At 37.2% G+C, this 14,111-nt stretch overlaps 1 protein-coding gene across 1 annotated transcript in view; it reads right to left on the bottom strand.

The window, feature by feature from the left end:
* Nucleotides 1-14,111, bottom strand: part of LOC126162660 (vacuolar protein sorting-associated protein 11 homolog) — a 202,161-nt gene that overhangs the window by 172,762 nt on the left and 15,288 nt on the right. Inside the window, exon 3 of the mRNA XM_049919301.1 lies at nucleotides 9,680-9,853. Coding sequence (XP_049775258.1) covers nucleotides 9,680-9,853 — 174 coding nt within the window. The remainder of the gene's footprint in view (nucleotides 1-9,679; nucleotides 9,854-14,111) is intronic.

Below are 14,111 nucleotides of genomic sequence, written 5' to 3'. Positions count from 1 at the left end.
CTGCTGCCAGCCTTTTTTAAAACTACAAAATCTTATGGGTCGTTCCACATGAAGTGTCCTAGGGCTCCCAACTCGACCATCTTCAATTTTGATGAAATTTTTACAGGATGTACCTGAGGGCCCTACATGAACTTATGCAAAGTTTCAGGCTCACCTGTAACTTGTTTGAGGTGCTAGAGCCATTTTTGTGAAGACCACTTTTACAGAGACCGAAAAGTCGTGAAGAAATCGTCAAGTTTGGCATTCAAATGTTCCTAATGTAAAAGAGCTAGACTCTTGCTTCTGTGTATAGTGGTACAACTTTATGTGCTCTACACACAAATGTTGCAAGTAGAGTTTAGAAAGGAATGCATCATAATCTCAGTTCAAAGTGGGCAACAAATCATGTTGTGAGAAATTTGCCCCATAGTTTAACGAGGCATAAGTAGTGGAGCAAGTGTGCTATGGACCTGGTCTTTTGCCAAACTACTGTTTGTCTGGGTGTTTAGTATATCACAAATTTTGGCCTGGCTTGTGTGTTTAATTACTGTGCTACCATCCTGTAAATTTGCTAAAAAAACATGAATGTATCAAAATATACCCATGTTCAAAGTCATGTATCTCAAAATGGACACCGACCACATTACATTCATAGCCCAATAAAAGAAGATTACAAAATTTTACTGAGCAAAATTGTCTGTAATTTGGAAACAAAGGATTACATGCTTCATCACTGTGAAGTATGTCCAGGAACAGAAGCTCTAAATGAATATGTGGAAAGTGCTTTTGCAGATATTGGTCCTGAGGATACAGTTCAGTTCAAATAATGGACTCACACTGATAGAGATACACTTGAAACCAGAGAGATGACAGTTGAATAATTCATAGAAAACTGTTGGCCCTTTCTACTCACCACTACATTGCAAAGCATCAGAGCAAGCATTTGCAGTTCACTGAAGAAGGTCTCAAACCACGAGAATCGATTATATTAATGGATTTCACAGAAAATTGCTCCCTTATTGTCCAAGACACATTGCAGGGATTCCATTGGGAAAATAGTCAAGCTACAATACATCCATTTGTCATTTACTACAAAGGTAATGAAGACCTAAAGAGTGCCAGCCACTGCATAATCAGTGATTGCCTCCAACATGACACAGTTGCAGTGCATGTGTGTTTAACGTACTTGATCACATCCCTTAAGTGCATTTTTAAAGAAATTAAGCACATTCATTATTTTAGCAATGGTTCTGTAGCACAGTACATAAAATTTAAGAACTTCCTAAATCTTTGCCATCATCAAAAAGATTTTGGCATTACTGCAGAATGGAATTTGTTTGGAACAAGCCATGGGAAATCACTATGTGTCGGAATTGGGGGCACAGTTAAGCGTTTAGCAGCAAGAGCTAGCCTTCAACGCCCAAGTGACAATCAAATCTTAACACCAACTGATCTGTTTGAATATTGCAAAAATAATGTTCATAGCATTGAATTTATTTATCTTAAAAAAGAAATTATTGTAGTTGCAAAAACTGATCAAGAGAAATGTTTTGAGGATGGATGTACACTGTCTGGTACAAGAGACCATCACCATTTTGTGCCAATCGATGAAAAGCGACTTTAAGATTCAGAGTACCAAATGATACATTGTCCTTTATAGCAAATGTTAACTGACATGCTAAAGTTGCTACTAAACATGTTGCCATTAATGAACTACAGCCTGGCCTGTATGTTGCTTGTGTTTATGATGGAAAATAGTGGATAGGAAATATCTGTGAAGTTCCACGTGAAAAAAAAGATGCCTTGATTAATTTCAGGCATCCTCATGGAGCTGCTCAATCATTTCATTGACCTACTAGAAGAGACATATGCTGGATCCCAGAACAACAGATAATCGCAGTCATACCAGTCCCAGCTGCTTCAATGATGGAGCGGCAATACAGTTTGCCAGAAGCAACAGTTTTTGACATCAGCAAAAATTTTAAACATTTAACAATTGAAGAATTTTGCATTACGGCTTGGGAATCACAGAGAGACCCAAAAAAGGCTTGGGAACCTGCTAGATACCCACATTCAGACTTGGGAACCTGCAGTAAAGAAACCCATCCATGGCTGACCTTGCATGGCTATCGGGCATGGCCCCCTTGGCAATGGGGTTACCAATCTTGAGATTGGTAGCGGCATAGTCACCATGGACCAACTCAAGGATTTTCTGAATTACCAAAATTACAAATTTCACTAGAATATGCGTACCAATAGGCGCGCAACACATGGGTATTCCTCAGTTTGCGTCTGAGACACCCAGCATGACTGTCTTTATGAATTATCATGTGCTGCTTGTAACGGATCTGGGAGATGTGTTATTTTCTACCGGATTTGTCGATACCAAATTGTAAATGTTTTCTTATGTTTTTGTCAGAATTTTTTTATTGTAATTTGCCTTATTATATGCTAATTTACTTATATTTTTGAAAGTGACAGCATATTGATTACTATTAGTAAATGTGACGAAGAATATCAAAGAGACTGATTACAAGTGGAAGCTTGTGTGTTGTGTAAAATGTCTTTGACACTGGAGTCGTCTTTGACTGTAGTCAGTCGGCAGTGAACTCGTGGTGTGTGTTGACGGTAGAACAGTGTGCAGGTCGCCTTCATAATAATTTGGAAGTGAAAAGAAAAAAAAATGAATTATGTTACTACTTTTTTTATATAAACTTTAAGAAGAAACCACATTCGAAGAAATGGTATTTGAAGCACCAAAAATTAGGCAAACGCATTGAACCAGGTCGATTCTGCAGCCGACGAAACTGCATTGTGGAATCATACTTCCACTAGACAACTGAAGCCAAGACAAATATCACCTTGTAAGCATTTCACGGAAAAGGTAGTGTCACGAAATATGCCAAATTTAAGTAAATAAAAAATAGTGAGCATATTTCATGCTGGTAAAGCTCTACAGACCCGCAGAAGTTACAAAGACTCAAGGGAGCGAAAAAAGCCATTGGTCCAATGTCTGCTAACGGTCTGAAGAAAATGACTGCAAAATTCAAAAACACACGTCCTTTTGAAGTGTGATGTGGCAGAGGAAGGAAAGTAGTTTAACCAAAATATGTTGAAGATATAGTCACAGCACAGCAGGAGGGGTCCAGCGCTGGTGTGCAAACATGTTGTGCTTCGGGAATTGCCCAAACAGTGGACATAGCTGAGAGCATGGTGCATAAAATCCTACAAAACATCCTGCATTGTATCCCTAAAAAAATCACCCATGTTCAGCAGCTGCTTCCTGCTGACTTGCCAGTGAGACAAACATTCACTCTGGAATTTCTTGTTCACATGGAAGTGGACAATGAATAGCAATGGAACATTCTGTGGACAGACGAAGCCCCTTTCCATTTCCAAGGACATGTCAATATGAAGAAATGCAGAATATGGGCAAAGAAAATCCACATGCACATTAGTTGGTACCACCTCATTCTGCTAATGTGACTGCCAGGTGTGGATTTGTGACGAAAAAAGTTGGGATATTTTTACTTCCCCTCTTGTTTTGCCGTCTGCCTCCTTAAAATTCGTTTTTTCAGTTTTAACTAATTACCATTAACATACATGAATATAATCCGCATTTCCATAAAAGAGAAAGATTGGCCATCAAGTTTAAAGGATATAAAACCAGATCTAATTTTGCACTTAGTTTTATGTATGCAATTGATCTTCAAATTTATTTTGACTACTAATAGTTAGTATCTTTCATTATAGGGCGAAATCAGTAATTATTTCATAACTTAAATTCAACTGTTGACTTACAAACAAAGATAAATTGTGTGATCATTATAAACATTTGGAAGATGAAATACTAGTAACCTTAAAATATCCATTTGGCTCTACTCGAAAACATGTTAGCAAAACCAGCCCTTCATTAATTCCAAAGTAATTAACAGTTTTGTCAAAAGTTGTTGTTGTTGTTGTTGTTGTTGTGGTCTTCAGTCCTGCGACTGGTTTGATGCAGCTCTCCATGCTAATCTATCCTGTGCAAGCTCCTTCATCTCCCAGTACCTACTGCAACCTACATCCTTCTGAATCTGCTTAGTGTATTCATCTCTTGGTCTCCCTCTACGATTTTTACCCTCCAATGCTAAATTTGTGATACCTTGATGCCTCAGGACATGTCCTACCAACTGATCCCTTCTTCTAGTCAAGTTGTGCCACAGACTTCTCTTCTCCCCAATGCTATTCAATACCTCCTCATTAGTTACGTGATCTACCCACCTAATCTTCAACATTCTTCTGTAGCACCACTTTTTGAAAGATTCTATTCTCTTCTTGTCCAAACTAGTTATCGTCCATGTTTCACTTCCATACATGGCTACACTCCATACAAATACTTTCATAAATGACTTCCTGACACTTAAATCTATACTCGATGTTAACAAGTTTCCCTTCTTCAGAAATGCTTTCCTTGCCATTGCCAGTCTACATTTTATATCCTCTCTACTTCGACCATCATCAGTTATTTTGCTCCCCAAATAGCTAAACTCCTTTACTACTTTAAGTGTCTCATTTCCTAATCTAATTCCCTCAGCATCACCTGACTTAATTCGACTACATTCCACTATCCTCGTTTTGCTTTTGTTGATGTTCATCTTATATCCTCCTCTCAAGACACTGTCCATTCCGTTCAACTGCTCTTCCAAGTCCTTTGCTGTCTCTGACAGAATTACAATGTCATCAGCGAACCTCAAAGTTTTTATTTCTTCTCCATGGATTTTAATACCTACACCAAATTTTTCGTTTGTTTCCTTTACTGCTTGCTCAAAATACAGGTTGAATAACATCGGGGAGAGGCTACAACCCTGTCTCACTCCCTTCCCAACCGCTGCTTCCCTTTCATGCCCCTCGACTCTTATAACTGCCATCTGGTTTCTGTACAAATTGTAAATAGCCTTTCGCTCCCTGTATCTTACCCCTGCCACCTTTAGAATTTGAAAGAGAGTATTCCAGTCAGCATTGTCAAAAGCTTTCTCTAAGTCTACAAATGCTAGAAACGTAGGTTTGCCTTTCCTTAATCTTTCTTCTAAGATAAGTTGTAAGGTCAGTATTGCCTCACGTGTTCCAACATTTCTACGGAATCCAAACTGATCTTCCACGAGGTCAGCTTCTACCAGTTTTTCCATTCGTCTGTAAGTAATTCGCACTAGTATTTTGCAGCTGTGACTTATTAAACTGATAGTTCAGTAATTTTCACATCTGTCAACACCTGCTTTCTTTGGGATTGGAATTATTATATTTTTCTTGAAGTCTGAGGGTATTTCGCCTGTCTCGTACATCTTGCTCACCAGATGGTAGAGTTTTGTCAGGACTGGCTCTCCCAAGGCTGTCAGTAGTTCTAATGGAATGTTGTCTACTCCCGGGGCCTTGTTTCGACTCAGGTCTTTCAGTGCTTGTCAAAAGTATTGTTTACATAATGATATATGTTAATTTCATCATTGAAACAAGTAACTAGCCTAAACCTCGTAGTAGAAGAAATTGTTAAAAAGACAGAATTTTTCAATGTATTCAGATAATTTACTGAGTTAAGTTTTAATTGTAATTTCTGTAAATTTAACTTTGAACAATATGTAGTTTCAATACCTATTATTGTGATGATATATAAGGGCCCAATTTTTGGTCACAAAACAGTCAGTCCACAGCCGATCTACAGACGAGGAACCTGTGTTGGTTACGACGACAACAATATATCACCTAAACAGTGAAATAAGTGTTACACTAATAGGCCATGTGTTAAAGCAATGACAGTGTCTGTTCCATATGTACCTGATTATTCCGAAAGAACTGTGAAATATGTGGTTATGTTTTTACTGCTAGTTGATGTTTAACAGAAACTCTTGTAGCGGTATGTGGATGTTTGCCTGCTAACTATTAATGAGGTTTATGGGAAGTTAAAACAATAGTGCATTGGCCATATATATAACTGTGTATTGTAGGGGGGGAGGGGTTGTGAAAAGTGAAAGAAAAAGACTGAAACGGAACTGTGCATCTGTCGGCTACATCGTTTACAGTAGACAGTACTGCACGTCCATCCCCTATTTTTTCAGCCAGTATGTTGACACTGAGTACAACAAACGAAATAAAGCAGGCAGCACCACTACAGGTTGATGGCATGGCATCATTTATTGCAGAACCTTCTTTTTCTTTTTTCTTTTTTTTTCCCCCTCTCAAGAAGATGAGTCCTGCAAATCCTGTTATCTATACCATCACTGGTAAATGCTTTGATAGTCCTTTGTGCACCACATCATTCCAACTGTTCAACAGTATGGATGTGTGGGTAGAATCATTTTTCTGCAAGACAGTGCTCCTCCAAAAATTGGACAGCCACTGAACTGACTGCTGCAGAGGCATTTCTGAAATGCTATAATTATTTTCTGTCAATTCCCTACAGCCTGGCCATCCAGATCATCTCATCTTAATCCGTGTGACTTCTGGCTGAGTGGTTATCTGAAAGATGATGTGTTCTGTGCTCCAATTATGAATATAGCTGAATTGAAGGCACACATTGTGCAACACGTTTTGAACGTGACCCCCGAGAAACACTGATCAGTTGTGGAACATGCTGTTTCTCGATTTCAGCTTTTGGCAGGACAGCATAGTGAACCTGTCTTTTGCCAGTCTAGTGACAATTATAAACCAATGTCATTTTGTTTTTTATTCAGTTTTTGGCCTCAGGAAAATTGAAAACCAATGTCATTTTGCTATTTATGTGGTTTTGGTTTTGCAATTACAAACTGATTATTCTCATCCAATGTGGTACAATCTTGCTGTGACGGATGGTCTTACCCAACAGTGCCATGACTGTTGATTACCAAACTTGTGCTCTCGTGCACACTGAATAATATGGGCGGTGTAATGTGCAACTCAAACTATAACCATTGTATTGCGATTCGTCTATCGTTTGTAGCCATTCCCATTTATGTTAAAATGCTTACAATGCCACCTATTGGTAAAATTTTTGTTAAATCATGTTTTGTTCTACGACTTTTCCTTCTGCATCAATAATATGCTGTTCAGATTTGAAGTCATTCTGAGCAGTGGGTCTCTTTCCACACCATTTTGAAACTAGAACTTTAGTTATGGACACCTTGTATTTAACATGCTAATGATAAAGCAGTACACCCTGAAAGATTTTCATGATACTGACAAAGGCCATGGAGGCTTATGTGCTCACAGGTCCAATAATTATCTCAAAATACTTACAACTAATCTCGCATAAGATAAAATGTAAAACCAAGAATATAAAAGAAATTTGAATTAAGATTTGACATTTATATATTTGTAACAGCATGGTGTAAAAACATATCTTTTGACTTATATAAGCTTCTGTTTCCCCCTTGGACAATGAAAGATGAAAGCAGGCTATTGGCGCAATATTTGCAGTGCCGACAAACTATAAAACTACTACTGGATTTCAGAAGTTCAAAGAGGATATTCCAGTAAATATTGTCATAAGTTTTCCCTTCCTTCGACCTGTCTTCTAAGATAAATTGTTAGGTCAGTATTCTCCTAGCAATACAGTTGCTATTTATTTTCCTTTAAATGCTGATGCAGGACAAGAACATTACAGTTACAGGTTGTTACATTGGATGCTTAGTAAAACTGTAGGAATATTAGGACTTATTGCTACACCAATGGAGTGGCTATTAATAATGGAGGAATATTAAGAATTAATTCTTTCATACATAGTAAAAAAAAAATCTCCAGCTGTACCCTACCACCTCAAGCAAGGATAAGCAATTAAACTTCTAAATGTAAAGAACAACAGAATTACAGAGATGCTCAACAAATTCCAGAGGCAGACACTAAAAGAGAGGTGTTGTGCTTAGTACTGAAATTCCTAGAGAGTAAGTTCTGGGAAGAGGCAAGCAACTCTTCACACATATACCTCACAAAACAACAGGAATGAGTAAAACTGAGAAATTAGAGCTGATGCAGAGGTTTACTGACACTCATTCTTCCCATGCACTATTTGCGAATGCAACATAAAAGAAGGGAAATGATGTGATGTGAGAAGTACCCTCCGCCACACACCATAAGAAAGTATGTGGAGTATGCATATAAATGTAGTATATGACTGTTCTATGTGGGCAATATTCAGTGGAAATGAACAGAATGTGTTACTGTTTATCATGCATGTATCACTTTCGTGCACAGCTACACTCCAGACAAATACCTCCCAAAAGGACTTCCTAACATTCAAATTTATATTCTTTTCCACAGACGCTTCTTATGTCATTACCAGTCTGGATTTTACACACTTTCTACTTTTGCCATCAACTGTTATTTTGCTTCTCAAAGAGCAAAATTCATCTACTGCTTTTAGGGTCTCATTTTCTAATCTAGTTGCCTTAGCATCGCCTGATTTAGTTCAACCACATTCCATTACCCCTGTTTTCCTTCAGATGATATTCACATTATAATGTATTTTGAAGGCACTATCCATTCTGTTCAACTGCTCTTCCAAGTCCTTTGCCATCAATGACTGAATTATAATGTCATCAGTAAACCTTGTAGTTTTTATTTCTTCTTGGACATTAATTCCCTTTCCAAACTTCCCATTGGTTTCCAATACCACTTCTCAAACTGTCTCCCTCCCATCTCAACTATTGGTTTCCTTTTCTGTCCTTCAACTCCTTTAATTTCAGTTTGGTTTCTACACAAGTTGTTGATAACTTTTCTATCCCTGAATTTTATGTCTCTTACCTTCAGAATTTCAAAGAGTGTATTCCGGTCAACACTATATAAGCTTTCCCTAAATATACAAATGTTATAAATGTAGGTTTCTCTTTCATCAACATATTTTCTAAGAAAAGTAGTAAGGTCAGTATTGTCTCATTTGTTCTTACTCTTCTACAGAACTAAAACTCATCTTCCCTGATTTTTGCTTCTGCCAGTTTTTCCATTCTTTGTAAATAACTTATGACCATATTTTGTAGCGAATGCTTGTTAAACCAATAACTCAGTAATACTCATGCCTACAACCATCTGCATTTTTGAGCTTAGAATTATTACATTCTTCTTTGCGTCAGGGGGGTATTTTGTATGACTTGTATATCTCACACACCAAGTGGAATAGTTTACTTATGACTGGCTCTCCCAAGGATTTCAATAACTCTGAGGGAATGTCATCTACTCCATGGACCTTGTTTTGACTTAGGTGCTCCTGTGCTCTTCGAAAATTTTTCTCACATATCACATCTCCCATTATCTTCATCTGCTTACACCTTCCTTTCTACAATATTGTATTCAAGTTCGTTTCTCTTGTACAGAGCCCTTATATTGTGTCCTTCAACCGTTCAGCCTTCCTTTCCTAGTCATTCATGTTTCTACAGTTTACATATTTATATTTTCCTTTTTCATAAATAAAATTCAATATCTTCTGTGTTATGCACAGATTTCTGCCAGGTCCTGTTTTTCAGCCATTTGTTTCTCTGCAACATGATTGTCTCTAAGGAATCACCAATGCTTCAGGATGAAAGTAAAGATCAAGTCTAAGTCCAACTCTATATAGTACAAAGAATTTGTTACCTGCAATTTGGCACATCAGAACAGTAATACTTTACTATTCTCCATATTACACTTGAAGATGGTTACACACAAAAATTAATTTACAGTACTTTCCAATGGTAAATTTTGAAACTTCTGTTTCACTTACCCCAACAGTAACAAGTATAGCAGAATGCCGTAGCTGCTCTGCAAAATTAACAGTCAGTTCATGTGCTCGGAAAGAAGTCACATGAAACAAGCGGCTTACTAAATGAATATTTCCTTCAGAGTCTCCAAATACAAGATGCCCATGGCCACTAGTAGATGCAGTAATTTTTCTGTCCTGGAATATTGGTAAAAGAACACTTAATTATAAAGTAAGAGACTAGATGACGTGTCATATCAACAGCACAAAAAGAGACATTGGTATCCACGTTAGAACAAGGATCCTTCTTTGGGTGTCAAAATGAGTAAGTGCAAATCCTGTATTGCCAACATTTTCAAAACAAGAGTCGCAAACTGTAATAATATTTAAAACAATTTTAAAATCTTGTTTATTTTCAGTCACAGTCGTAGGTTTTTACATAGTATGACTAGTTTCTATCTCCCTGGCTCACTTTCAGATCTAAAAAAAAAGTAACATTAAACATATTACCTATTACTTTACAATTTTACACAGCTGCACAGTCTACCTGTGCAGTTGCATCAGCAACCATTGTATCTGTATCGGAACCATACATCAGAGTATTGTGGTAAGCGACGGCGGTCCATGTTTTAAATAGGCTGCTGGTGGAGGGAGTGGAGAGGGGCAAAATGGAGAGAGCGGAGGGGAGTAAAAGTGGAGTGAGGGGGGTATTGGGAAAGGGGAAAGAAGGCAGGAAGGGGAAACAGAAGGGATGTTATGAGTGTAATGGATTTACAGTCAGTAAAACATTATTGTGCTTTGTATAAAACGATTGTCTTGCCCTAAAATTATAAAAAGTAATATTATGAATTTGTTGTTGAAATATTAACAGTGTATAAAAATGAGGAGGCATGTCATGAACCCATCAGACTTACATTCGGTATAACATCGTAGAAAAATGTATAGAAAGAAAGAATCTTACACTAAATTTTAAAACGTGAAATTACGTAAAAGTTATCACTAAAACATTAAGAGTGTGAAAACAAAGGGAGGGATGTCGTGAGCATGACAAATTTACATTAGATAAAACATTGTACAAACTTGTGTAGAAGAGGGAGTCTTATGCTGAAATTATAAAGAGTAAAATAGCATAAAAATTATCGATAACATGTTAAGACTGTAGAAAAATGCCTGTGCACACTGTAAAAGCTATAAAATAGTAAAATTATTAATGCTGAATTACATGAAGTCACTAAAATTGAATTAAATGTCTTAAAATATTAAAAGGAATTATAAATTTATAAAAGGCATAAAACAGTAACATTATAAAAGTGAAACTATGTGAACCAACTAAAATTGCAGTGAACAGGATGCGACAGTTATAGTTAATTGGATTTGCTTGTGCTTGGCAGTGGTGCACTCTACAGGAGTTAATACAATGTTTTATCGAACGTAAATCCACTATGCTCATTACATTCTCCCCACTCCTCCTCTCTGGCTTCCTTCCCCTTTCCCAATACCTCCTCGGTCCAATTTTTCTCCCCTACCTCCACCAGATGCCTATTTAAAACATGGACCATAGTTGCATATCACAACTGGGTGTGCTTTCGATACAGACAAAACAGGTTGCTGACACAAATATACATGAAAAATTTCACAGCTATATAAAATACTTGTCTAAATTTTGTAAAATAATAGAAAGTACATATCTAGCTTTATTTTGTTTTTAGATCTGGAGATGGTCCAGGGAGATTGAAAGATTGAAACTAGTCATACTGTATAAAAAATGTAAACTGGGACTGAAAACAAAGGATACTTTAAAAAGATAACGATATATGGAAAGAATACTGTAGAATAGGTATAAAGAAGCAGAAGTTATTGAACGTACTCAGATTCTATGAAAGTTAACCACCTGACTGTCAGCAAATATTCAAACAACAAGCCAAAAAGCAGCGAGCATACAGAAAGGAAAGTCAGAATGGAACATAACTAAGTACCAAGACCGCAATGACATAAAGCACAGTATCATAATGAACCCAAGTCTGTATCATGGCATCCTCAAAACAAGGGAGTCCCTCACCTCCGAGGACTTTAGTGACTTATCCCTCCTACTTATCATTCTTTCCTCTATAAAGAAGGAACCACTAGTCAGAAGGAAATGGGATAATTTTGTAATTTTATGTTTGTCTATTAGCAGTAGGCGTACTTAAAATTTTGTCCCTTGAAGGCAAGTGTTGGCCAGACGTTCTGCCTTCTTATAACTTTAAATTACAAATATACTGAAAATAAGAATTACAAAATCAAACTGATGTCAATATATTTGCAGCCAGCAAATTAATTCTGAAGTATTTCATAGAGCTGTGGACCTTCAACAGTGACTGTTCTTTTAAAAATGCATGCAAGTAAATCAACAAATAGTTATGAACCAACAGTTACAAGGTAAAGTTATTATTGGATCAAAATAACAAGACAAATTCTTCAGGAGATATTGTGAATTGAAAGAACAGAACCTCAGAATAGCCTAAACAAACATGTACAGACATTTAAAGAGACATTAACACTTCAAATAAATTAGTTACTACATGTTAAAATAAATATATTTTTTGGAGCACAGCTCAAACATCCAAATAACTTATAATATTATACGAGCTGATCCCATCAGTAATTATGAGCTTCTACAACACTTCTTAACTTTATTAGGCACAGAAACATGTTTATCATTCGATATAAGTTTCCCACTCCTCTTCCCATACATTGACTGAACACCTTCAAGAATGAATCTTTAATTCTGCAGCACAATTTGCTTGGTTTTGAAACTTCCCTGCAGATTCTGTCAGATCGGGTCTCAAACCCAGAGTTTCACATTTCATACACAATGCTGTTACCAACTAAGATAATTCAAAACAATTTACAGCTCGTCCTCATGTCTCAGCTTTACTTCCACCAATACCTCTCTAACCTAAGAAACTTTACAGAAGTTCTCTTCCATACTTATTGGATTAGCACTCCCGGAAGAAAGGATACTGAAGAGAAAGGCTGTGACTAAAGTCATTTTGCCACAATATCTTGACAGATGCCTGGAAAGTTCAGCCCTTAAGAACATTGCTCATGATGGATAAGTCCAGGTCCACCACACAGTTTTTTTATACCTCTTCACGACCTTTGCTATCTATGACCTCCTCTATTGTTTCTCACCCCCCCCCCCCCCAAAAAAAAAATCGCACTCTGTTGCCACGCCGTACCTCACCTTTCTCCCATCAATATTCCATCATTAAATACTTCTTACTTCTATTTCAACAGAAACACAATCAGTTCCATCTTTTATACTCCCTCTCTTTTGCCAGTTGTCTCATTGTCTATCTTTCCTTCTTTTCAGCTTCCACAGGTAAGATAGCAAGCACATCTTTTTAGTTGTTTCCTCAATACGCCCAACTGAGGAGCGTGTTTGAACTTACTTAGCATCCCAACATATTTTTGTGTTTTCAATGTGTTTCTTCTTATATTCTTCAGTTGCTGCTGCATTTTGTCCAGTGGGCTTCTCAGCAAATTTGTTTTTGAGAGTTAGAGAATTGGATTTTGAGTTACCTTGACCAATTTCATCATGAATGCCACTTTTGTTTAAGTCTTCATTAATTTCTTTAAACCAATTATTCTGATTTTTACTGATATAACAAGGTTTAAGTCACTTTTTGAGTGTCTGCTCTTATACACACTACATATGTAGCCTGAGAATTTCCTAATGTCATAGACAAGGGAGTGCTGAAAAGTAACGCTTCTAAATTTTTTATGTGAAAAGTCTTAAAGCTTTTTGAATAGAAGACATTTCATTAATATTCTACATTTTATTCTTCAGGTCTAGAGTGACATGCACATGTATAGATGACAGTAGTATTGCATACACATGATTTAAAAGGGCAGTGCACTGGCGGAGCTTTCATTTGTACTCAGGTGATTCGTGCGAAAAGGTTCCCTATGTGATTATGATCGCAAATCTGAAATTAACAGACTTTGAACACAGAATGCTAGTCGGTGCTAGACATGTGGAACATTCCATTTCATGAATCATTAGGAAATTCAATATTCTGAGATCCACAGCATCAAGAGTGTGTGGAGAATGGCAGAGACCAGCAGTGTTGGCACAAAGTTGTGAGTGCTAACAGACAAGCAACACTGCCTGAAATAACCGCAGAAATCAATGTGGGATATATGACAAATGTAGCCATTATGACAGTGCAGTGAAATTCAGCATTAATGGGTTATGGCAGCAGGCAACTAATGCGAATGTCTTTTCTAACAGCACAAAGTCACTTGCAGTGCCTCTCCTGGGCTCACGACCATATCAGCTGGATGCCTAGACAAAAGGAAAACCATGACCTGGTCAGATGAGTCCTAATTTCAAATGGTAAAAACTGATGGTAGGGTTCAAGGCACTGTGCAAGCCAGTGGTGGATCCATAATGCTGTGAATGGATGACGAT

The sequence above is a fragment of the Schistocerca cancellata genome, chromosome 2 (assembly GCF_023864275.1).
Source record: "Schistocerca cancellata isolate TAMUIC-IGC-003103 chromosome 2, iqSchCanc2.1, whole genome shotgun sequence".
In the NCBI taxonomy this organism is placed as follows: domain Eukaryota; kingdom Metazoa; phylum Arthropoda; class Insecta; order Orthoptera; family Acrididae; genus Schistocerca; species Schistocerca cancellata.
This window is presented reverse-complemented; position numbering and strand designations above follow the sequence as displayed.